Here is a 23,006-nt window from a genome sequence, read left to right on the forward strand (position 1 = left end):
TGCGCTGGGTGCAAGATAGGGCCCTATGTGGTGATCAAATACAATCCTCTTATTAACGCGCTCCACAGCGCCACCCAGTGGATTTAGTCATAACTGAGAGTTTTAGTGGGATTTATCATGGATTTACTGCATTTACGGCCAGCAAAGCAACAGTAAAATTCAAATAGTATTTTTATTTTTCTAATATTAAATACAGATCGAATATTCAACAAACAAATCTACAAAAGGGATTAATATATTTTTTTCAGATCGTAATTTACATTAAAACACAATAAAGCAAAAGTCAACAAGAGTAATAAAAGCATTAAACCCACACAGATTTAGTGTTTGATATCTCAGTCTCTCTGTGGTTGTGTAGTTTCTGCTGAACTGAGAGATTAAAGTGTGTGTCGTTGTTCTGCAGGTTGAGGATCTGTAAGATCACAGATGAAGGTTGTGCTGCTCTGACTTCAGCTCTGAGATCAAACTCACACCTCAGAGAACTGGATCTGTCTGGGAATAATCTAACACGTGCAAGTGTGAAGAGTCTCTCTGCTTTAAAAGATGATCCACATCATAAACTGGAGACACTGCAGTAAGTATTGATTTATATCATATCATATCATATAATAATGTCATTTGAACTAGTCAATCCTCTGAACAGATCGTCAGCATTAATGCATATGTTACTGTGTTTTATTTTACTGACAGATGTTAAATGTTGGTGAATATGGAGCCACTATAGAGACATCATCATCAACACTGAAGTCACATGACCTTTACTGGACTTTACTGTATATACTGTACATTATTTTTGTGTGATATCTAATAAAGTCTTACTCTCATTCATTAGTGAATTGATTTTTTTATCAGCCATCTCTGTGAAGTGAGCAGCTCAACACAATCACACATTAACAGCCAATGAACTTCAGGGCTGAGTTTCATCTGTGTTTCAGGAAACTGGAGGTTTTATAGGGTTTGATGATGATGATGATGATGATGATGATGATGATGATGATGATGATGATGCTTTTAATGTCCGTCAAATGTCTTCCTGAGATTCATCTGAAGAGGATATTTGCCAGTCACATTATTATTTTATTTCTTTGTGTGTGTGTGTGTGTGTGTGTGTGTGTGTGTGTGTGTGTGTGTGTGTGTGTGTGTGTGTGTGTGTGTGTGTGTGTGTGTGTGTGTGTGTGTGTGTGTGTGTGTAGTCAGTCAAATGGTTAAGGTGCAAATGTGTGCTAGTGCTACACCTGAGAATTGCAGAAGACTCAAGAATGATATTAATACCTTCTGTTCTTTCTGTTTAGAGAAACCTGGATCTACTTTACATTTATTGTGGAATTGCTCTCTCACAGTGACATTTGGGTGTGATATATGTGATTTATCAAATGTTATGTGAATCCTAATTTTGAATTTACATAGAAATTAACTTTTTGGTTTTCATGAAGGTGAAAAGAAAAATTCTATTTATTTTATAAATCTTATTTTTCTGTTTCTTTCTTTGTTTAGTTTTTAAACTTGAGATGAAAATATATTTTGAGTCCATTGAGTTCTCTAAACTTAAAAGCAGTACATGTGCTCAAGGACTTGGCTCTTAATCTGGACTGAAAGACTGAAGGACCGTGGCGTATTATTGCACTGTTATGGTATGACGATGATGAAAATTGTTGTTTAAAAAAGCCTGTATCTCTTCAGAAACAGCTACTGATTATTTACATTGAATCTGTCATTCCTTTCAGCACAAACATGACGTTATTACATGTAAATTAGGCCAATTAGATTGTATCTTCAACACAAAAGTCCGCGATATTTGCTCACAGTAATGGCTTCACTGAATTGTAGATGTTTGTAATTAGTAATTCAATAAATGGCAGGAAAGATATGGCTACACAATCTCAGCAAACAAATGAATAATTAAGATTGTACCCGCAAAAAATAACCTGAGCAATAATAACATGAGTGAACATTACTTTAGTTATCTAAGAAAATAAGTTCAGCTTTAAAGACGCCACCGAACACACAAACAGAATAAATTACAGAATTACAAACCAGATAGAATGCAGATGCTGACAAAAGTGTCCTTTATTGACAATAGCTATAGGCCTATTCTGTGTTCTCTGTGATAATCTTATAAGGAAAAAAAGGAATAAATCCGATCGATGTGCTCGGCACTCTTCTCCTCTTCCTGTCACTCAATCCTCGTGCTCTGACATCTACACTCATGCCTGCGAATTGCGGAAGTAGAAGTCGGTAGACAGGCTGTAATAAAGCGTTTTTATACATTTGTAAGTTGATTAATCTTATATTTATTTATTATTATTAACATTAAAGACTGTTTAATGACTCTGTAGTGGACAGAAGACACTTTTTTGAAGGATTTAAAGGTATGTCGTTGTCTTGTGTTTTCTTCTTATGTTATATTCTTATATGACGTGTTTATTAATATTTCATACGAAGTTAATGTATTATTGTTTTAAACAGTCTTCAGCTGTGTTAAAATCAGTTTAACCCTTACGAAAATGAACAATGGTTACTAATCTAACCATAGTTTAACCATGGAATTTGTGGTACAGAAACTGGTTATAAAAATTGTAATCAAATCCAAAAAACATGGTTACTACACTTTTACTATAATAAAACCATGGTTCGTTTTCGTATCAGTTGAAATGAGTCTTACTTATGTTCAGATGTTTTAAAGCATCAGATGTGATGTTGTTGAGGGGCTGACGGTATACGACGGTATATCGATTTCAGTATCAATTCATAGACTACTGTACATGTAAGGAAATAAGGATATGTACGTTATTAACATTTTAAAATTTCACATTTAAATAAATGTAGTGTTTGATCATATCTAAATATTTATTAAAATGCAAAACTGCAATACTTTTTTGAGAAACTAGATTAGATACATGTATATTGATTAAAGAGCCATAAAGGCACCAGTGGGCATTACAAATGAAAATTATTTTTTTCGAGCCACAAAATGACTCTAATTTGCCTCTTTGAATAAGAATTCTCTAGTTTAACCTTAACTACTATACTAATTGTAATATAAATAAGAAAAATATTAGAAGAAAAATATTTTAAGTGGTCATTAATGGACCATAATTATTGCACAAATAGTATTTAGTACCAAAATATATCAAAATATTCAATAAATATTATTGAACTACAACCCCAAATCAGAAAAAGTTGGGAGAGTATGGAAAACGCTAATAAAAAAAAAATGAAGTGATTTCTAAATTTACTTTGACTTGTATTTCATTGCAGACAATATGAACACAAAATATTTCATGTTTTGTCTGGTCAACTTCATGTCATTTGTAAATATGATCCTTTCCTGTCATTCAGACCTGCAACACATTTAAAAAAAAAAGTTGGGACAGGAGCAATTTAGGGCTAGTAATGAGGTAAAATGGTTAAATAATGATGTGATTTGAAACAGGTGATATCAACAGGTGATTGTAATTATGATTTGGTACAAAAGCAGCATCCAAGAAAGGTCTAATCCTTTAGTAGCAAAGATGGGCAGAGGATCGCCAGTTTGCCAACAAATACGTGAGAAAATTATTGAAATGTTTAAAAACAATGTTCCTCAAAGAAAGATAGGAAGAGATTTGGATATTTCACATTCAACAGTGCATAACATAATTAAAAGATTCAAAGAATCTGGAGGAATTTCAGTGCGTAAAGGACAAGGGCTCAAGCCTAAGCTGAACAATCGTGATCTCCGATCCCTCAGGCGGCACTGCATCAAGAATCGTCATTCATCTATAAGCGATATCACCACATGGGCTCAGGACTACTTTGGCAAACCTTTGTCAAGTACCACAATACGTAGTTACATCCACAAATGCCAGTTAAAACTGTACTGTGCCAAAAGGAAGCCCTATGTTAACAGTGTCCAGAAGCGCCGTCGACTTCTCTGGGCTCGGAGGCGTCTGGGATGGACCATCACACAGTGGAAACGTGTACTGTGGTCAGATGAATCAGTATTCCAGGTTATTTTTTGGGAGGAATGGACGCCGTGTGCTCCGGACCAAAGAAGAAAAGGATCATCCAGACTGTTACCAGCAACAAGTCCAAAAGCCAGGGTCTGTCATGGTATGGGGTTGTGTCAGTGCCCTTGGCAAAGGTAACTTGCACTTCTGTGAAGGCACCATTAATGCTGAAAAGTACATAGAGATTTTGGAGCATAATATGCTGCCTTCAAGAAGACATCTTTTCCAGGGACGTCCATGCATATTTCAACAAGACAATGCAAAACCACATTCTGCACACATTACAAAGTCCTGGCTGCGGAGGAAGAGGGTACGGGTACTTGACTGGCCTGCCTGCAGTCCCGACCTGTCTCCAATAGAGAGTGTGTGGCAACGAAGACCCCGTACTGTTGCCCACCTTAAGACTTGTTTGCAGGAAGAATGGGACAAAATTACACCTGAAACACTTCATCACTTGGTGTCTTCAGTCCCTAAACGTCTTTTAAGTGTTGTGAAAAGGAATGGCAACATTACAAAGTGGTAAATGCTTTACTGTCCCAACTTTTTTTGAAATGTGTTGCAGGTCTGAATGACAGGAAAGGATGCATATTTACAATTGACATGAAGTTGACCAGACAAAACATGAAATATTTTGTGTTCATATTGTCTGCAATGAAATACAAGTCAAAGTAAATTTAGAAATCACTTCTTTTTTTTTCTTTTTTTGCGTTTTCCATACTGTCCCAACTTTTTCTGATTTGGGGTTGTAAAATATAGAACATTTATTCAATTGAAAAATAGTTAAGGTGTACGGTCACATTTGACCATCAATGAGTATGAGTGTGACCAATGAGTAAGGAATACCTGAGGGCTAAATACAATAAAAAACATTAACATTAATGTTAACATTGTTGCATCTCCATCACTCTCCATTATAAAACGATCCTGAATGGTTGACGTTATAATCAATGCACACTATGCTGTACTGTTTACCAAAACTTGCTGCAAACACCTGTAAAGTGGAGCTGTTGTGTATCAAGCCATTCAAAAGTATTGACACAGCGCTAGAAGTATTGAGAGCTCCATGAAGCACGTGACCACGCGCGCCGCCGGGAGATGAGAGCATGTCGCAACTCCATTTTTCAACACTCTGGCTTTAACTGTTATGCCATATTTGCGCCAAAACGCTATTTATTGTTTGAATTTCGCATTAAAACTTAAAAAAAATGTAAAAGCTTAGACTTTGTTTAATATCAAAAGCAGGTTTGGCAATTTGGCGTGAGATTAAGTTGAGCAGAGTGAGAGTGTGAGAGCCTGAAAGCGTGAGTATCACGCCAAATGCGTGAGAGTTGGCAACCCTGTCACAGTAATAAATAAGATGCTGGATTAGACATTGCTGATCTGATGAAGCTTTAGGCTTTCTCTGCAGGAATGAGTTTTAATGTCATTCACAGATGTGAGTCTCTTGACTGTCACGTGTGTATAGAGATAAACTCAATCTTTCTCTGTGTTCTCTGATCTCCCAGCATGCAGTGCACAGCCTCCTCTCCTCATGAGCTCCCGCAGACGGGCGGCGATCGGGCCAAACTCACCCATCTGCCCGCCAAGGACTCGTCCTCCATAGACAGCGCCTCTGAGCTGGGCAGCCCCAGAGCTCTGACCTTTGACCTGCTGAACATGGTGATCTGCTTCAAGCGGATGGGCATCTTCCTGGAGCCCGTCACAGACACGCTGGAGGTGCTGCGGTACCTGCTCGGGTGAGAGGCGGCCCTCAGAGATCCCACTGACTGCACTGACACATCTGGCTTTGCTTCTGCCTGTGCTTTAGGCGACTGTATCATGTGATTCCTCAGAAGGCTTGTGCTGTTGTTGTGATAAACGCATCTCTGAGTGATTTGTGCTGCTGTGTGTTCCCAGTGTTCAGCTCTGAGGCTTTGTGTTTTTAGGTGGAGGATGCCGCTGTGCTCCCTGATGAGCTGCGTTCTGCTCAACATCCTCTTCCTCACGCTGAGTGAAGGTGAGACTCGAGGAGATGGCCGTAAAGGACCATGTGCACAAATATTCTCACACAGGAACAGTTATGGCATAATAAGTGAGGTTAAGCCTATAAAGCCGACTGTATTATATTTGATACACACATTTCTAAGAACTTTAGATGATCAACATGATGAAAACTTTGCTGTAAAACCTGTTGCACTCAATCCACTACAGTCCTTCTGTTGAGGAAGGTTTATTTGTTCAATCATCATTGTATTGCATTGCGTTATATGTTTTAAAACTACAGAGCTTTGATCATGAAACTAAGCATTTAAATATCATCTTACTAAGACGGCGCAGATGCACTTAGGCGTGTCCGAATCCACTTTTACTAGTTTAACGACGGGAAAAACTGTCGGCGCATGATCTAAAAGTGTCGTCCCTCATCTCCTAATGAGCCATGGGTGTGTTTTGGGCGTAACATGCAATAAACCAATCAGAGTCTCATCTCCCATTCCCTTTAAAAGACAGATGCACTCTGATGACTCCGAGTCAGTTTAAATACACGTGTGTATTGCAGTGATTGGTTAAATAAGTAGCCAATTTCATAGAGATGGGTAATTCTGATACATGCAGTGACTATCCATTATGACATGTAGGCATTTTTATCTGTATGTACACAATAATAATCTTTTACATTGTAATCCTTTCATTTTTAATATTTGGCATGTTTGTGTGCTGCTGCGCATCCCTGTGTGTGTAATAATCAGAGTGTACACGTGTTGTGCACCCGCCTATAGGTGCATGTTATTAACACACCCTTTAAACAACACTAAAAATACTGCGCTATTGACTTTAGAGCAGGTTTTTGTTGCTCAATGGCACAGTCCTTTTCAGTTCCTCAAAATAGCAACGCTCCAACAATGCTCCTGAACACACCTGGGCCCTTATTTACCAGCGGTGCGTACACACAGATTTGTGCGTAAGAACAGTTTCACGCGAAGTGTGGGATCCACCAACTTGTACTTATACGTAGAAAGGTGTGTAAATATACGCACACCTCTGAGCATGCTTACGCAGAGAATCTATTGGTAGAATAGCGGCACTACACATAAAAAGCATTTAAGAGTGTCACAGTATGCACTAAACAGTTTCCTTTAATTATAAAACACTCAATTTATCATTTTTGTAGTTTTAAATGTGATGCGTAATTGGTGTCAAACCCTATAAAAGACAGCTGTGACAAATGTTGGATGTAATTATTTCCTTGGACCCGACCTACATCCAGTTCCCTTACCGAAATATTTTCATCATTGACAGTGATTTTGCCGTGCGAATCCAGAATGTCAGTGTTTTTCTCCCACCACCCGCGTAAAAATCCCCGGCTGAATTACCTACTGTTTTAGACAAACACCAAGGTCGTGTGGTAATTTAATTGTTGTCTGAATCCACATCTCTTAGTTTTCAAGAATAAATAACTTCAAAATCCTTTTTGACCACTGCAGAGCACCGTACGGTTGCGCTCTGCTGTAATTTGGATGCATTTTAAAGAACTACACTTTTATTAATGAAATGCTGGCAAGTATTGAGCAATATATGTATCATCAGTGTTGGGCAAGTTACTGAAAATTAGTAATTAGTTACAGTTACTTCTTTTAAAAGTAATTGAATTACTTTACCAATTACTGAATATCAAAAGTAATTAGTTACTAGTAACTTTTAAGTTACTTTTAAGTCTGCTTTTTAAATGTAAATATGAACATTACTGACCAGTCATACACAATAAACATAATTTTTAGACCTATTTATTATAATCAACAGGGCAAAAGGCCTTCAAATCAAGCAGTAGTGCAGTGTTTAGAGTCCAGCAGCAGCAGCGAGCGTTCCCTTGGCGCAGCTGGGAGAGCATACTGGGAGAGTTATGTGCTTATGTGCATGTTTTATATGGGCATATTCAAAATTTCATTCATAGGACCAAATATTGAACCTTTTATACACACTGTTGATAAATGAGGGTTTTCAGACCAGACGCCCATGGGTGAACAGATGGGTACGAGCGCATTGCAATTTAAATGTGGAGCTGGATGTGAAAATGATAACTGCATCTGACTGAAACTAGCAGAAAACACTTGCACCGACCGAATTTCGTCTGTACTACTGAGTACCGATTCACATTAAATCAGTCGGTACCAAATTTCGGTACCTGAGAACACATCTGGTGATATAGATGAGTCTCTGTGAATATGAAACTGTAAAAAGACTATTTAAATACGAATCCTGCGTATCTCTGTACGAATGAATGCCGTAGAAGCGCGGTTTACCACACACACACACACACTCACTCACTATCGTGCTCACTATTACGATGACGGTTGCGTTTTTCCATCTCTGCCGTCTCATATGAGGACATGAACGCACAAACGTCATCTCCAGAGCCACAGAGAGTCACTTTATGAGCATTTTACCGTTTCATTTGAGAAAAACTACCGTCATATCATAAACACACAGAAACTCAAAGGTCTTCACAGCAACCCGTCAAAATAAAAGTCTGGTTTAACCAATACATCACTGTTGTAAAGCAGAATTTAGATACGTCTCAATTAATAATACTAACACTAATGTAATAATAATAATCAACTTTATTTTTTAAGTAATAAATAAATTTTTTCTGTTTTAATGTTTTAATTTTAACCGTATAAAGCTCAGTTGTGCAAAAAAAAGTTTCATTAAATTAAAAGATAAATTACATTAAGATCTTATGTCTTTATTTGATTACCAGAAATACATAACACATAATTTGTGGGAAATCTTTTCATAGAAATGAAATAAAAAAATAAATAAAAAAATGGTGTTTTTATTAATTAAATTAAGTACCTAGTAACCTACTATTTACTAGTAAATATTACAGTAAATAAACATCACGGACAATGGCAGGCATAGACCAGGGCAGCTCTGGCATAATGTCAATAACACTTCTATAAATGACTTACAGGTTATTTGTAGTTATTGATGTAAACATCCCTAAAGTACCGAAAAACGGTACCGATACCGGTGAAAATGTGAACAGTACCCAACCATAGTGACGACTTGTATTTATATGCATTCTGTGCGAATATCTGCCGTACTGTTATAAAGATCTTGTTAAATTTACATTATAAGCGATCAGAATGTCATATAAATATCAGCATCTGCACCAAATTGCATATTTTGCTCCGCTGTATTACTGAGCTGTACTTTACCTTCATATTCTCACTTTATCAGACTACATGATGAATCATAAAAGCCTGATGTATCAAATATGATGCTCTACAACAAACAAACATGCAAACCTTTTTATATTCTGTCAAATTTGAATAATTTCATGTCAGGCATGACATTTGTTTGCTTAGCTACATGATATGCACATTACATTACATAATATTGCAATGCATAAATATAAACACAAGAAACTAATTTATGATCAGGACAGAAAGCTGAACATATTTCTGGTGATAATGTCCATATGACCACATGTCATCAAGCTTATTAAATAAATGTGCATTAAATATTGATTTAACTTTAAATAATTGTATTAGTTGAGAAGAAAAAGAGTGATGTGTGCAACATGAATCTAGTAGAGCTGTGCCTTAACAGTCAATCATGCAGTTATCAGCACTCGTTATATAAATATCAAAATGGAGTCATCAGAGAGATGCCCAATGAAGAGAAGATGAACTCAACCGTCCCTCTGTCTCAGGCGCATGGGTGTCTCTGCTGCTGCTGGCCGTTTCTGCTCCGGCTGTGCTGGGTTACCTTGGCAACCGTTGCCAGGGCGCGACCAGCGAGGTGGCGGTGCAGAAGAAGAAACACCATGCGGTCCATCGGCGAGACCTGCAGACGGTCCACATGAGCAAACAGGAGGCCATGCTGGAGGTCAAGGGCATGTGAGTGGACGGGACTGTGACGTTTGAGTGATGACGTCAGCACTGAGACTGAGAGATCAAGGCTTGTGTGTGTGTGTGTGTGTGTGTGTGTGTGTGTGTGTGTGTGTGTGTGTGTGTGTGTGTGTGTGTGTGTGTTACAGGCTGAAGCGTATAGACGACCTCTTGACCCAGGCGTGTGTGTACGCAGAGTCTGTGTATAAAGTGTTGCACTGGGAGAGCCACGCCGTGTCCTCCATGTGAGTATCACACCAGTTCGGATCTTCCTTTGTGAAGATTTGCCACGGTAAAGTTGGTACTTTATTATGACTTTGTTACTTCAGTGAAACGGTGATAACTTGGTTTTAACCACACTGTCCACAAAAACATTCAATAATATAATGATGATAATATGACATGAAATACTCTAAGAGTGTTTTTGATGAGGAAAGTTTGATGACAAACGTTGATGTTGGCTTGACAAAGCCAGGTCTGAAAGTTTAAAATAACTTTGAAAAGCTTGAAAATTGAAGGTTTTAGTAAACAAAAGTTTAGTAGCATGTTTGCCATGTTTTTCCAACATGATTAGCACATTGCTAGCATGATGAGCATGTTTCTAGCATGTTTTAACGTGTTGTTAGCATGACTTAACACATTGCTAGCATGATTTAGCATGTTGTTGGCATGATTTAATACGTTGTTAACGTGAATTAGCATGTTGCTCACATGAATTAGCACGTTGCTAGCATTATTTAATACGTTGTTAACATGAATTAACATGTTTTTGTGTTTTGGCACATTGCTTACATGAATAAGCATTTTGCTCATATTAATTAGCATGTTGCTAACATGAATTAGCATGTTGTTAGCATTATTTAATACGTTGTTAACATGAATTAGCATGTTAGCGTGTTTTGGCACATTGCTCACATGAGTTAGCAGGTTGCTAGCATTATTTAACACGTCAACATGAATTAACATGTTTTTGTGTTTTGGCACATTGCTCACATGAATTAGCATGTTGCTCACATGAATTAGCATGTTGTCACATGAATTTGCATGTTGCTAACATGAATTAGTATGTTGTTAGCATGATTTAATACGTTGTTAATATGAATTAGCATGTTAGCGTATTTTGACACATTGCTCACATTAATTAGCATGTTGTTCACATTAATTAGCATGTTGCTAGCATTATTTAACACGTTAACATGAATTAACATGTTTTCGTGTTTTGGCACATTGCTAACATGAATAAGCATTTTGCTCACATGCTAGCATGATTTGATACGTTGTTAACATGAATTAGCAAGTTTGCATGTTTTGGCACACAGCTAACATGAATTAACATGTTTCTAACATGAATAAGCACATTGCTAGCTTGATTTATCATGTTTTGCTAGCGTGTTCTAGCATGTTGTTAACATGATTTAGCATGTTGTTCGCATGATTATCTCCTATTGTCCTAGGATAGTCGTCAAGCTTTGATAGCTACAGCTTAAATACTCTATAAGTCTTATTGTACAAAAGTTTTGACTTGGGACTTTTCGTTGTTTTAATCGTCCGTTTAATAAAAATCGTAAGTCGGATCAGCTAGAAAAGATACAGCAACCCAAGTCAAAAATGTAACTGTTTCAATATGCATCAGTGACATTTAATAATTGGGCTTTCATCCTTGTTTATGTTTGTCTGTCTTCAGGAAAAATGTGAAATAAATCAAAACATTTTCTAAATTTGGTTGATTTGATAGAGAATTTCTCAGAAATTGTTACCAAGATTCCTTTAACTTGTATTATTCATACATGTATTGTTTTATTTGCGCCGTGTTTTCTGTGATATGACGTGTGTGTGTGTGTGTGTGTGTGTAGGTTTTACGGTTCCCTGCTGACTGCGTTTCTCCTGCTGTGTGCGGTCCCGGTGGGTTTGAGCCTGTGTGTGCTCAACAGCGCCCTCTTTCTGTGGAACAGAGACTTCTGCAGAGGTCAGTGAAGGCAGGGCCTCGGCCTCAGGCATGCCAATGCTGAACTTTACAGCTGGTCTCTTGTCGGAGTGGGCGTGTCTTGACCAGAGGAAGCTGCAGTGTGGACCAGACGTCACGCTGATAGCCAAATATTAAATAATAAACATATACACATTGCACATCAGTATTTGTATTCATTAGGATAGACATTTCCACCTGATTTCCTGTCTCTCCTCTAGTTCTTCTGGAGCTGAAGGAGTTTGTTCACCCGAGGCGGGTCCAGCCCGAGGAGGAGGTCGAGCCGTGTGACCCAGATCAGGCACACCTGCTGGAACGCACACCCACTCCATCCAGTGTGGAGGTGAGAGAGAGTCACACTCCTGCTGCAGCTATAAACACACATCTAGATGACAGGTTATTCCTGTCTGCGCTACTGCATCCAGATTGACGTATTCTGTGAATGCACTTCCTGTTCAGGATCTTTCACCTGGAAACATTGAGGAGGCAGAGGAGGCGGAGCCTGACGACGAGTTTAAAGACGCCATAGAGGTCAGAAAACATCTATCTATCTATCTGTCTGTCTGTCCATCCATCCTTCCATCTGTCTATCTATCCATCATCCATCTAATCCACCTGTCTGTCCATCCATCCATCCGTCTGTCTATCTATCCATTATCCATCTAATCCACCTGTCTGTCCATCCATCCATCCGTCTGTCTATCTATCCATTATCCATCTAATCCACCTGTCTGTCCATCCATCCATCCGTCTGTCTATCTATCCATTATCCATCTAATCCACCTGTCTGTCCATCCATCCATCCGTCTGTCTATCTATCCGTCATCCATCTAATCCACCTGTCTGTCCATCCATCCATCCGTCTGTCTATCTATCCGTCATCCATCTAATCCACCTGTCTGTCCATCCATCCATCCGTCTGTCTATCTATCCATCATCCATCTAATCCACCTGTCTGTCTGTCCATCCATCCATCCGTCTGTCTATCTATCCATCATCCATCTAATCCACCTGTCTGTCCATCCATCCATCCGTCTGTCTATCTATCCATCATCCATCTAATCCACCTGTCTGTCCATCCATCCATCCGTCTGTCTATCTATCCATCATCCATCTAATCCACCTGTCTGTCCATCCATCCATCCGTCCGTCTATCTATCCGTCATCCATCTAATCCACCTGTCTGTCCATCCATCCATCCGTCTGTCTATCTATCCATCATCCATCTAATCCACCTGTCTGTCCATCCATCCATCCGTCTGTCTATCTATCCATCATCCATCTAATCCACCTGTCTGTCCATCCATCCATCCGTCTGTCTATCTATCCGTCATCCATCTAATCCACCTGTCTGTCCATCCATCCATCCGTCCGTCTATCTATCCGTCATCCATCTAATCCACCTGTCTGTCCATCCATCCATCCGTCTGTCTATCTATCCATCATCCATCTAATCCACCTGTCTGTCCATCCATCCATCCGTCTGTCTATCTATCCGTCATCCATCTAATCCACCTGTCTATACGTCTGTCTATCTATCCATCATCCATCTAATCCACCTGTCTGTCCATCCATCCATCCGTCTGTCTATCTATCCGTCATCTATCTAATCCACCTGTCTGTCCATCCATCCATCCGTCTGTCTATCTATCCATCATCCATCTAATCCACCTGTCTGTCCATCCATCCATCCGTCTGTCTATCTATCCATCATCCATCTAATCCACCTGTCTGTCCATCCATCCATCCGTCTGTCTATCTATCCATCATCCATCTAATCCACCTGTCTGTCCATCCATCCATCCGTCTGTCTATCTATCCATCATCCATCTAATCCACCTGTCTGTCCATCCATCCATCCGTCTGTCTATCTATCCATCATCTATCTAATCCACCTGTCTGTCCATCCATCCATCCGTCTGTCTATCTATCCATCATCCATCTAATCCACCTGTCTGTCCATCCATCCATCCATCCGTCTGTCTATCTATCCATCATCCATCTAATCCACCTGTCTGTCCATCCATCCATCCGTCTGTCTATCTATCCGTCATCCATCTAATCCACCTGTCTGTCCATCCATCCATCCGTCTGTCTATCTATCCATCATCCATCTAATCCACCTGTCTGTCCATCCATCCATCCGTCTGTCTATCTATCCATCATCCATCTAATCCACCTGTCTGTCCATCCATCCATCCGTCTGTCTATCTATCCATCATCCATCTAATCCACCTGTCTGTCCATCCATCCATCCGTCTGTCTATCTATCCATCATCCATCTAATCCACCTGTCTGTCCATCCATCCATCCGTCTGTCTATCTATCCATCATCCATCTAATCCACCTGTCTGTCCATCCATCCGTCTGTCTATCTATCCATCATCCATCTAATCCACCTGTCTGTCCATCCATCCATCCGTCTGTCTATCTATCCATCATCCATCTAATCCACCTGTCTGTCCATCCATCCATCCGTCTGTCTATCTATCCATCATCCATCTAATCCACCTGTCTGTCCATCCATCCGTCCGTCTATCTATCCGTCATCCATCTAATCCACCTGTCTGTCCATCCATCCGTCTGTCTATCCATCATCCATCTAATCCACCTGTCTGTCCATCCATCCGTCTGTCTATCTATCCGTCATCCATCTAATCCACCTGTCTATCCGTCTGTCTATCTATCCATCATCCATCTAATCCACCTGTCTGTCCATCCATCCATCCGTCTGTCTATCTATCCGTCATCCATCTAATCCACCTGTCTGTCCATCCATCCATCCGTCTGTCTATCTATCCATCATCCATCTAATCCACCTGTCTGTCCATCCATCCATCCGTCTGTCTATCTATCCATCATCCATCTAATCCACCTGTCTGTCTGTCCATCCATCCATCCGTCTGTCTATCTATTCATCATCCATCTAATCCACCTGTCTATCCATCCATCCATCCGTCTGTCTATCTATCCATCATCCATCTAATCCACCTGTCTGTCCATCCATCCATCCGTCTGTCTATCTATCCATCATCCATCTAATCCACCTGTCTGTCCATCCATCCATCCGTCTGTCTATCTATCCATCATCCATCTAATCCACCTGTCTGTCCATCCATCCATCCGTCTGTCTATCTATCCATCATCCATCTAATCCACCTGTCTGTCCATCCATCCATCCGTCTGTCTATCTATCCATCATCCATCTAATCCACCTGTCTGTCCATCCATCCATCCGTCTGTCTATCTATCCATCATCCATCTAATCCACCTGTCTGTCCATCCATCCATCCGTCTGTCTAACTATCCATCATCCATCTAATCCACCTGTCTGTCCATCCATCCATCCGTCTGTCTATCTATCCATCATCCATCTAATCCACCTGTCTGTCCATCCATCCATCCGTCTGTCTATCTATCCATCATCCATCTAATCCACCTGTCTGTCCATCTGTCCATCCATCATCCGTCTGTCTATCCACCCATCCATCCGTCTATCTTTTTATCATCCATCCATCCATCTGTCTATCCATCTATCTATCTATTCATCATCCATTCATCTATCTGTCTATCCATCTATCTATCTATTCATCATCCATTCATCTATCTGTCTATCCATCTATCTATCTATTCATCATCCATTCATCTATCTGTCTATCCATCTATCTATCTATTCATCATCCATTCATCTATCTGTCTATCCATCTATCTATCTATTCATCATCCATCTAATCCACCGTCCGTCCATCTGTCTATCCATCCATCCACCCATCCATCCGTCTATCTTTTTATCATCCATCTATCTATCTATCTATCTATCTATCTATCTATCTATCTATCTATCTATCTATCTATCTATCTATCTATCTATCTATCTATCTATCTATCTATCTATCTATCTATCTATCTATCTATCTATCTATCTATCTATTCATCATCCATCTAATCCACCTGTCCGTCCGTCCATCCATCCACCCATCCATCCGTCTATCTTTTTATCATCCATCCATCTAATCTATTCATCCATTAATTTATCTGTCTATGCATCCATCCAAACACCCACCCACCCATCTGTTTCTATCATCCATCCATCATCTATAATCTATCCATCCATTCATCTATCTGTCTATCATCCATCCATCTATAATCTATCCATCTGTCTATCCATACTTCCATCCATCCACCCATCCGTCTATCTTTCTATCATCCATCCATCAATCCTTCTATCTATCTATTGTTCTTTCATCTGACGATGAGTTTAAAGATGCCATAGAGGTCAGGAAAACCTCTATCTGTCTGTCCTTCTGTCTGTTTTCTGCTTCTGACATGTTCTTTCATTTCTGCTGTTTGCCTGCTCAAGGAATCTCAGCTTGTGTTGCCGGTAAGTAGCTCCCTCTAGTGGCGTGGAGACTTATAGCATCAACATAGACTGTGCAAATAGTGTGTGTGAGAACATGAGTCGATATCAGCCTTCTCATTAACCAAACAGATTTAGTAGTGTGTATGTGTACATGTCTGACCTCTGACCTCTACTCTGCTCTCCAAGGAAACTCCTCTGGCTTTAGTGGTGAGTAGTAGAGTAACTGAGAGCATTTCATATTTGAGTAAATCCTCAGTAGCTCTAACCAAGTGAAGACACATCCTGTACTGAACTGTCTTTGTGTGTGTGTGTGTGTGTGTGTGTGCATGTTTTTGCATCAATTTATATGCTCTGAATGCATGTGCACATGTTTATGTATGTAAGATGTGGATATTAGTGTATGATTATTAATTTTTAGTCTGCCAATGTAAGGTGCATCTCACAAAACCTGACGTGTCGTACTTCACCATAAAATTACAATCAAAAAATAAATAATATATTTCGCTTAACCAAAAAGATGCTCTTTTTAAGACCAATAGTGTATTTGACTTTATTTCCATGATAATTATGCACACTTGATTTTTTTAATGTATGCTTCATTTTCTTTAAGCAGAATATAGTTTATTATGGGGTGAAATGTGACCTGTAAATGTGTTTGTGAGATTCACCTGTATGTCTTGACTGTGTGTGTTCAGGTGTGAATTTAATTTCAGATGCATCTCATTTAACCCATGAACACATTTAATCATTCAGCAGACGCTTTTATCCAAAGCAACTTACAAATTAGGAGAACAATAAAAGCAATGAAATCAACAATATGTATGTGCGCTGATGTTAGTCTAGCACAGTACACGTGTCAAGGCTTCTTTTTAATAAATACAAAAATAAATAAATAGAATAGAATAGTAAAAGTTAGTATTAATGTGTCAAGTGATGAAACGTGCAGTGGATCCACCCAGACCTAATTCTTTTGAAAGAATAATAGTGAATGTATTTTGTCATAAGGGGCATGACTGTTGTAAAAGTGTCCGGCCCGTGTTTTGAATGTAGGTGAGGCCTGTAGCTAATTTGCTACCAAAGATTCGGAGGAGATGGAGAGCCCGTAAGGTGCCCACGCTCACCTGTCAATCATGATCTCTAGGTGTTCTAACCGCACCCCCTCGTGCCTTTATTCATTTCGGTGGCTTCTATTAACAGTGATCTTACAGGAAATGGTTCTTTCTCCAGGTCAAGGTTTCTTTAGTGAGGTTCAAACTCATGCTGAAAATGTTTGGGAATGTCCACTAACAATCATAGTGAGGAGTTGGGCTGATTCATTGTACATTTAAGAGGTACTCCGAATTACAAAATGCATTTGCGAATGTGTCCAATTTGGCATCTGAGTTGAATAATTGACCTGAGACATGCCCAACCTTCACTAGAGGCTGTATTTCGAGGGCTTGTGGGGTTATAATGGCGTTAAAGGAACACGCCACTATTTTTGACAATAGGCTCATTTTCCGACTCCCCTAGAGTTAAACAGTCGAGTTTTACCGTTTTCGACTCCATTCAGCCGATCTCCGGGTCTGGCGGTAGCACTTTTAGCATAGCTTAGCATAGTTCATTGAATCTGATTAGACCGTTAGCATCTCGCTCAAAAATGACCAAATGAGTTTTGATATTTTTCCTATTTAAAACTTGACTCTTCTGTCGTTATATCGTGAACTAAGACAGACGGAAAATGAAAAGTTGTGATTTTTTAGCCTGATATGGCGAGGAACTATTCTCTCATTCCTGCGTAATAATCAAGGAACTTTGCTTGGAAAAATTAAAAACTTTTCATTTTCCGTTGGTCTTAGTACACGATGTAACTACAGAAGAGTCAAGTAAACTTTAAATAGGAAAAATATCGAAACTCTTTGGTCATTTTTTTTAGCGAGATGCTAACGGTCTAATCAGATTCAATGATCTATGCTAAGCTATGCTAAAAGTGCTACAGCCAGACCTGGAGATCGGCTGAATGGAGTCGAAAACAGTAAAACTCTGTTTAACTCTAGGGGAGCTGGAAAATGAGCCTATTGTCAAAAAAAGCGGCATTTCTTTAAGTGCTGTACGGCACAGAAATCTGAGACCGCTCACCAGTCATCGGATGACTGCAGGAAGTGAAGCTCAGCAGCAACAAACATGGGCTCAGATTTACAGGAGTCGTCACATGTGCCGCTCTAGGCCGAGGGATTCGTCTGTTTGTAATGACTTCGGTAAATCTGATCTCCAAACCCAGAGCCCTCTACATACAGAACAGAACTAACACCGAGAGAAAACCTTCACACGAGGACAGTGAGCCGTCAAAAGTACAGTGCACTGATTTATGTATGTGGGTCAATGACGCATTGAAGAATGATCTGATTGGTTCCACATTGGCACATGAGTTTTAACCATTTTCAATGGATGTTTTGAAATATATCAGGAATATTTGAACTAATCAGTCTGGCAAAAAATGAATGTCATTGACCCATATATATATGTGAAAAATGTCAGTGTGGGATTTTTGCTAAAGGTTGTGTGCAGGTTTTGTCATGTAAAGGTGGAAGATGGAGGATCTTTTGGTTTCAAGCTGAACATGAGCGCTAATGGGTTCAGGTCTGTCACTTCTCATCTCCACAGAAGTTGAATATGATTCATTTAACTCTGTGTGTGTGTGTGTGTGTGTGTGTGTGTGTGTGTGTGTGTTTGTTTGTTTCCGGTAGGATGACGAGGACGTGTCTTTGGTTGTTCCTGAGTTTGACACCATCTCTGATAACGGGTTGCTGAGCAGAAACGAGCCCATCCGCAGTAAAGTGTCCAAACTTACTGAAAAACTTCGCAAGCGGGTCCCTACCAACGCCACCGGTTACTATGGAGCTCTCTTTGTTTTTCACCATATTATACAATCATGTGAAAAAGAAAGTGCACCCTTTTGAATTCTGTGGTTTTACGCATCACGACATAATAAAAAATCTTCAGCAGGTCTTAAAATTAGGTAAGAAACCTCACCAACAACACATGACATATTACACTCTCATTATTTATTGAACAAAAATAAAGCCAAAATGGAGAAGCCATGTGTGACAAACTAAGTACACCCTATGATTCAGTTGCTTATAGAGCCACTAGCAGCAATAACTTGAAGTAATTGTTTCTGTATGACTTTATCAGTCTCTCGCCTCGTTTCTGGAGGAATTTTGGCCTGCTCTTCTTTACAGCGTTGCTTCAGTTTATTGAGAATTGTCGGCATTTGTTTATGCACAGTTCTCTTGAGCCTGGAACACACCGAGTGATGGTCGGCCGTCGGGCAGTTTTCGTGCGTTGGCCAATTAAGTTTTCTCTGCGTCTCACCGTCGGCTATTTTTCAGCCGATTCGACATGTTGAATCGGCGCCGCCGCTTGTCGGTCAGTCGGGCCATCTGATCGTTCTGATTGGCTGTTCTGCTAGCGAACCAGTGCCTTGTTTATATCCCTGTAGCTCTTCCGGTTTCCCGCTTTGAATAACGAAAACAGACGACTGCCACCAGCTGGTACGGAAAGCTATTTACTCTTGAGATCAGATCTTCAGATGCAACTTTGCAAACCTAAAGGCCTGTACACACCGGGACGAATATCGCGCGCGCTTATCGCCAGCATTTCCGGCGCGTCTTGAGTGTTCACACCCAAGCGATTTTCACTGGCGATGCGCCGAGTGAATGTTCAAATTCAGTAGATGATGGTGGTGCTGCGGCACTTTACGCTTCTGACACTCGCTTGCCACACAGAAGAAGAAGAGAGAGAGATATCTATGGTTTTTTGTTTGCCAAAACCATAGATATACATAATAAAGGCTCGATGTCTCGTCCGCGCTGCTGGCCAATGGAGGTCGACGTCCGCACCTGGCGGCCATCTTGTCACAGTCAGCTCGCTCACTCGTAACATTGTGTTTTAATGGTGCATGTACTTTTTAAATGACCATATCTTTCTCAATTTTCTACCGATTTTCAAACTGTTTGGCTTGTTATAAACGTCAGAGATGTAGTTATGACACTGCATACTTATGAATGATTATTCATAATTTGTTCAAGCATCCAGAATTATAGCCAGGTTAATAACGTTTGTAAGAAGCCAAACCGATGGCCACACCACAAGATGGCCGCCGGTGATGACGTTAGAGACTCCGCCGTAAGACATCTAGCCTTTATTATGTATATCTATGGCCAAAAGCATTCACACACTTTTGCTAACTGGCAAGCAGCATTAGCAGCTCATCTTCTTCTTTGTCTACTTACTCCTTCTTCGTCGTATCAATGTGTGCTCGGCGAGACCGTTTTGTGCTTGAGCGCCACCAAGTCGTGTTTTCCTGTAATTTCCTGTAATTTCAGCAGCTCCAGGCACGTGAACAAAAGCGCCGATCTCATTGGTCGGCCAGTTTTTAACGCGCCGCGTCAAAACATAAAAATGTACCCAAGGCGTTTTTAAAAAATTACACTTTTACGCCTGGCGTTTTGCGCGTCGGTGTTCATACTCACATTGGCGCCCTTTGTTTAGTCACGAGGCGTTAAACGTTGGCGATAAACGTGCACGAAAATCGCCCCGGTGTGAACAGGCCTTAAGCTGTGCTGCCATTTTTTTTGCTGCCTTCCAAACATGCCATAGCACATGCCTTTTTCTTACTAAACTATCATGAACTTTAACATTTATCATGTTAACTGAGGCCTGTAGAGTCTGAGGTGTAGCTCTCGGGTGTTTTGCGATTTTCTCTGAGCATTGCACGGTCTGACCTTGGGGTGAAATTATTGGGACGTCCACTTCTGGGAAGATTGGCACCTGTCTTGAATGTTTTCCACTTGTGAATAATCTTCCTCACTGTAGAATGATGGACTTCAAATTGTTTGGAAATGGCCGTATAGCACTTCTCAGATTGATGGCAGCAACAAATTGCTCCATTAAGATCATTGCTGATGTCTTTCCTCCTTGGCATTGTGTTGACACACACCTGAATACTGCAGACCAGCAAAATGCCCAAACTTCTGCTTTTATGGAGATGGAAGCAGTAAAGGTTACACTTTGTCACCCATGATTTCTCCATTTTGGACTATTTTGGGTTAAATGAATAATGACATGGAGTAATATGTCATGTTTTGTTGTTCATCTGAGGTTGTATTTACCTCATTTTAAGACCTGCCAAGGAGCAGATGATTTTTATTATGTCCTGAAATGTAAAACCATAGAATTCAAAGGGGTGTCCTTTCTTTTTCACATGCCTGTATATCTCTTTATAACCGTATTGTCTTTTTGTCCGTCTTCAGGAAACTGTTTCCAGTGCAATTCAGCGTTTTCTGTTTTAAAGAAAAGGGTATGGCTTCTGATCCTCGTTCTGTTAACATGTTTTTCCGTTTTAACTGTTGTGTCATGATGTTTCACCGATAATCATTTAATTTCTCTAGAGAAACTGCAGTAACTGTGGTGCCAGTTGTTGTTCCCGCTGTTGCTCGTATAAAGTGTTCAAATCCAGTATGGGAGCCACAGGTATGAGTGGAAAATTTTTGCCAATTTCTTTTTTTTTTTATGGAAGACGATTTTACACCCTGTTCTTTTTCTTTCTCTGAATGTTTAGCTCCTGAAGCCCAAAGAGAGACTGTGTTTGTTTGTTCTATGTGCAATACATTCCTCAGCACCAAGTAGGATTGGCCATCATCCTGAAAAATCAATCTTCCACCATCGCAATCCTGTAAAGGAAACTTGGGGTGGGCCACAAAATGGCTGCTTCAGTGATTCTTGAGGTTCCTTCATTTCACACAGAGGACCGAAATCCTGCAGCTTATGTTGCCTCTTTGGTTTCTTCAACTCTTCCTGAGGTTCCTCAGACTTTTATTTTGTCTGTTTAATATTCCTGACCCCCTACGTGAGGTCTTTTACGGTAAATGGTGACCTTTTCCTTGGAATATGCTGCTTTCCCCCAGTCAAATCTAATTCATTAAGATTGGTTGGTTTACTTGGACCTCACCTTGCTGCGATATCAGATGCTGTAGTTTCATCAACCCTTATTATAACGTCACTTTCCAGAATTTGAACCCTGGTGGGAAATCAAGTTAATGTCGAGGGCCCTGTTTATCTATGACAACAAATCATCCTAAAGAGGAGAACAAGACCATGGAAATGATGCTGGTCATTTTCATTGTCGCATTGGATGGCAAAATCAATGGATCTGAGCATTTCAGAAGGTTCATATTTTTTCATGTACTGTCAAATCTCATAAGTTGAGTTGGCCAATGGTTTATAAAGAAAATAAGTTAATTAATTTATCTTATAAACCTGTTGACTAAACTCAAACATTACAATTTATAAACCTTCTGCTAGCTGCTTACCTGCTTTAACCCATGAGTGTTGATTATATAATTTATTTGCATAGTTTTTATCTGGAAAAATGTTAACTTTTATATGTATGTTTGTTTTTGGGACATCCTCCTCAGTAACCATTTATAAAAATCAAAAATAATGCCACCATATTAGTCTTTCAGCAAACTTGTGAGCTCTCCTGTTCACATCGAGCTATGTTTGTCATATTGTTTTATTTTTCCGTCTGTTTGTCTTTAAGCCATGGTTGAATGTAAAACCAGAGTATTAACGGTTAGAGCTATGAATGTCCTACTACTGCTATTTAAACATGAAATTCAAATGTGTTGGGTAAGTTATCCATGGTATAACGCCATCTATTTCCTTGGTTGAATCTACTGTTACAGTAATAAATCATCTGAATATAAATTTTACCGTGTGGAGTTTCATTGAGTAATTTTTGCGCCGTTCCTAAAAGTTGCGGTTCTTCCCACGCGACCGTT

The 23,006-nt window shown here is 39.8% G+C and overlaps 2 protein-coding genes across 8 annotated transcripts in view; both read left to right on the top strand.

Moving 5' to 3' along the window:
* Positions 1–1,613, top strand: part of LOC307123939 (NACHT, LRR and PYD domains-containing protein 12-like) — a 61,233-nt gene extending 59,620 nt beyond the window's left edge. Inside the window, exons 12-14 of the mRNA XM_079812804.1 lie at positions 404–574; positions 691–1,103; positions 1,194–1,613. Of these exons, the coding sequence (XP_079668930.1) occupies positions 404–574; positions 691–697 (178 nt within the window). The 3' untranslated portion in view covers positions 698–1,103; positions 1,194–1,613. The remainder of the gene's footprint in view (positions 1–403; positions 575–690; positions 1,104–1,193) is intronic.
* A 547-nt stretch (positions 1,614–2,160) lies between these two features.
* On the top strand, positions 2,161–22,930 carry zfyve27 (zinc finger, FYVE domain containing 27). Of its 7 annotated transcripts, XM_079812822.1 has the most exons (15): positions 2,176–2,270; positions 2,347–2,369; positions 5,495–5,725; positions 5,915–5,985; positions 9,682–9,868; positions 10,009–10,104; positions 11,713–11,825; positions 12,044–12,165; positions 12,282–12,353; positions 16,183–16,203; positions 16,369–16,389; positions 18,909–19,050; positions 21,477–21,523; positions 21,615–21,696; positions 21,785–22,930. In XM_079812822.1, the coding sequence occupies exons 3-15, from the start codon at positions 5,496–5,498 to the stop codon at positions 21,850–21,852; spliced, it is 1,272 nt and encodes a 423-aa protein (XP_079668948.1). In that variant the 5' UTR covers positions 2,176–2,270; positions 2,347–2,369; position 5,495; the 3' UTR covers positions 21,853–22,930. The 7 variants fall into 7 exon arrangements, with proteins under 7 accessions (XP_079668949.1, XP_079668948.1, XP_079668947.1 ...); XM_079812823.1 differs by lacking the exon at positions 16,369–16,389 and having other exon boundaries at positions 2,161–2,270; positions 2,344–2,369; XM_079812820.1 differs by lacking the exons at positions 16,183–16,203; positions 16,369–16,389 and adding an exon at positions 17,233–17,289 and having other exon boundaries at positions 2,190–2,270; positions 2,344–2,369.
* Positions 22,931–23,006: the final 76 nt, after the last annotated feature.

This window comes from Gobio gobio (genome assembly GCF_949357685.1).
Source record: "Gobio gobio genome assembly, chromosome: 3".
NCBI classification, from domain to species: domain Eukaryota; kingdom Metazoa; phylum Chordata; class Actinopteri; order Cypriniformes; family Gobionidae; genus Gobio; species Gobio gobio.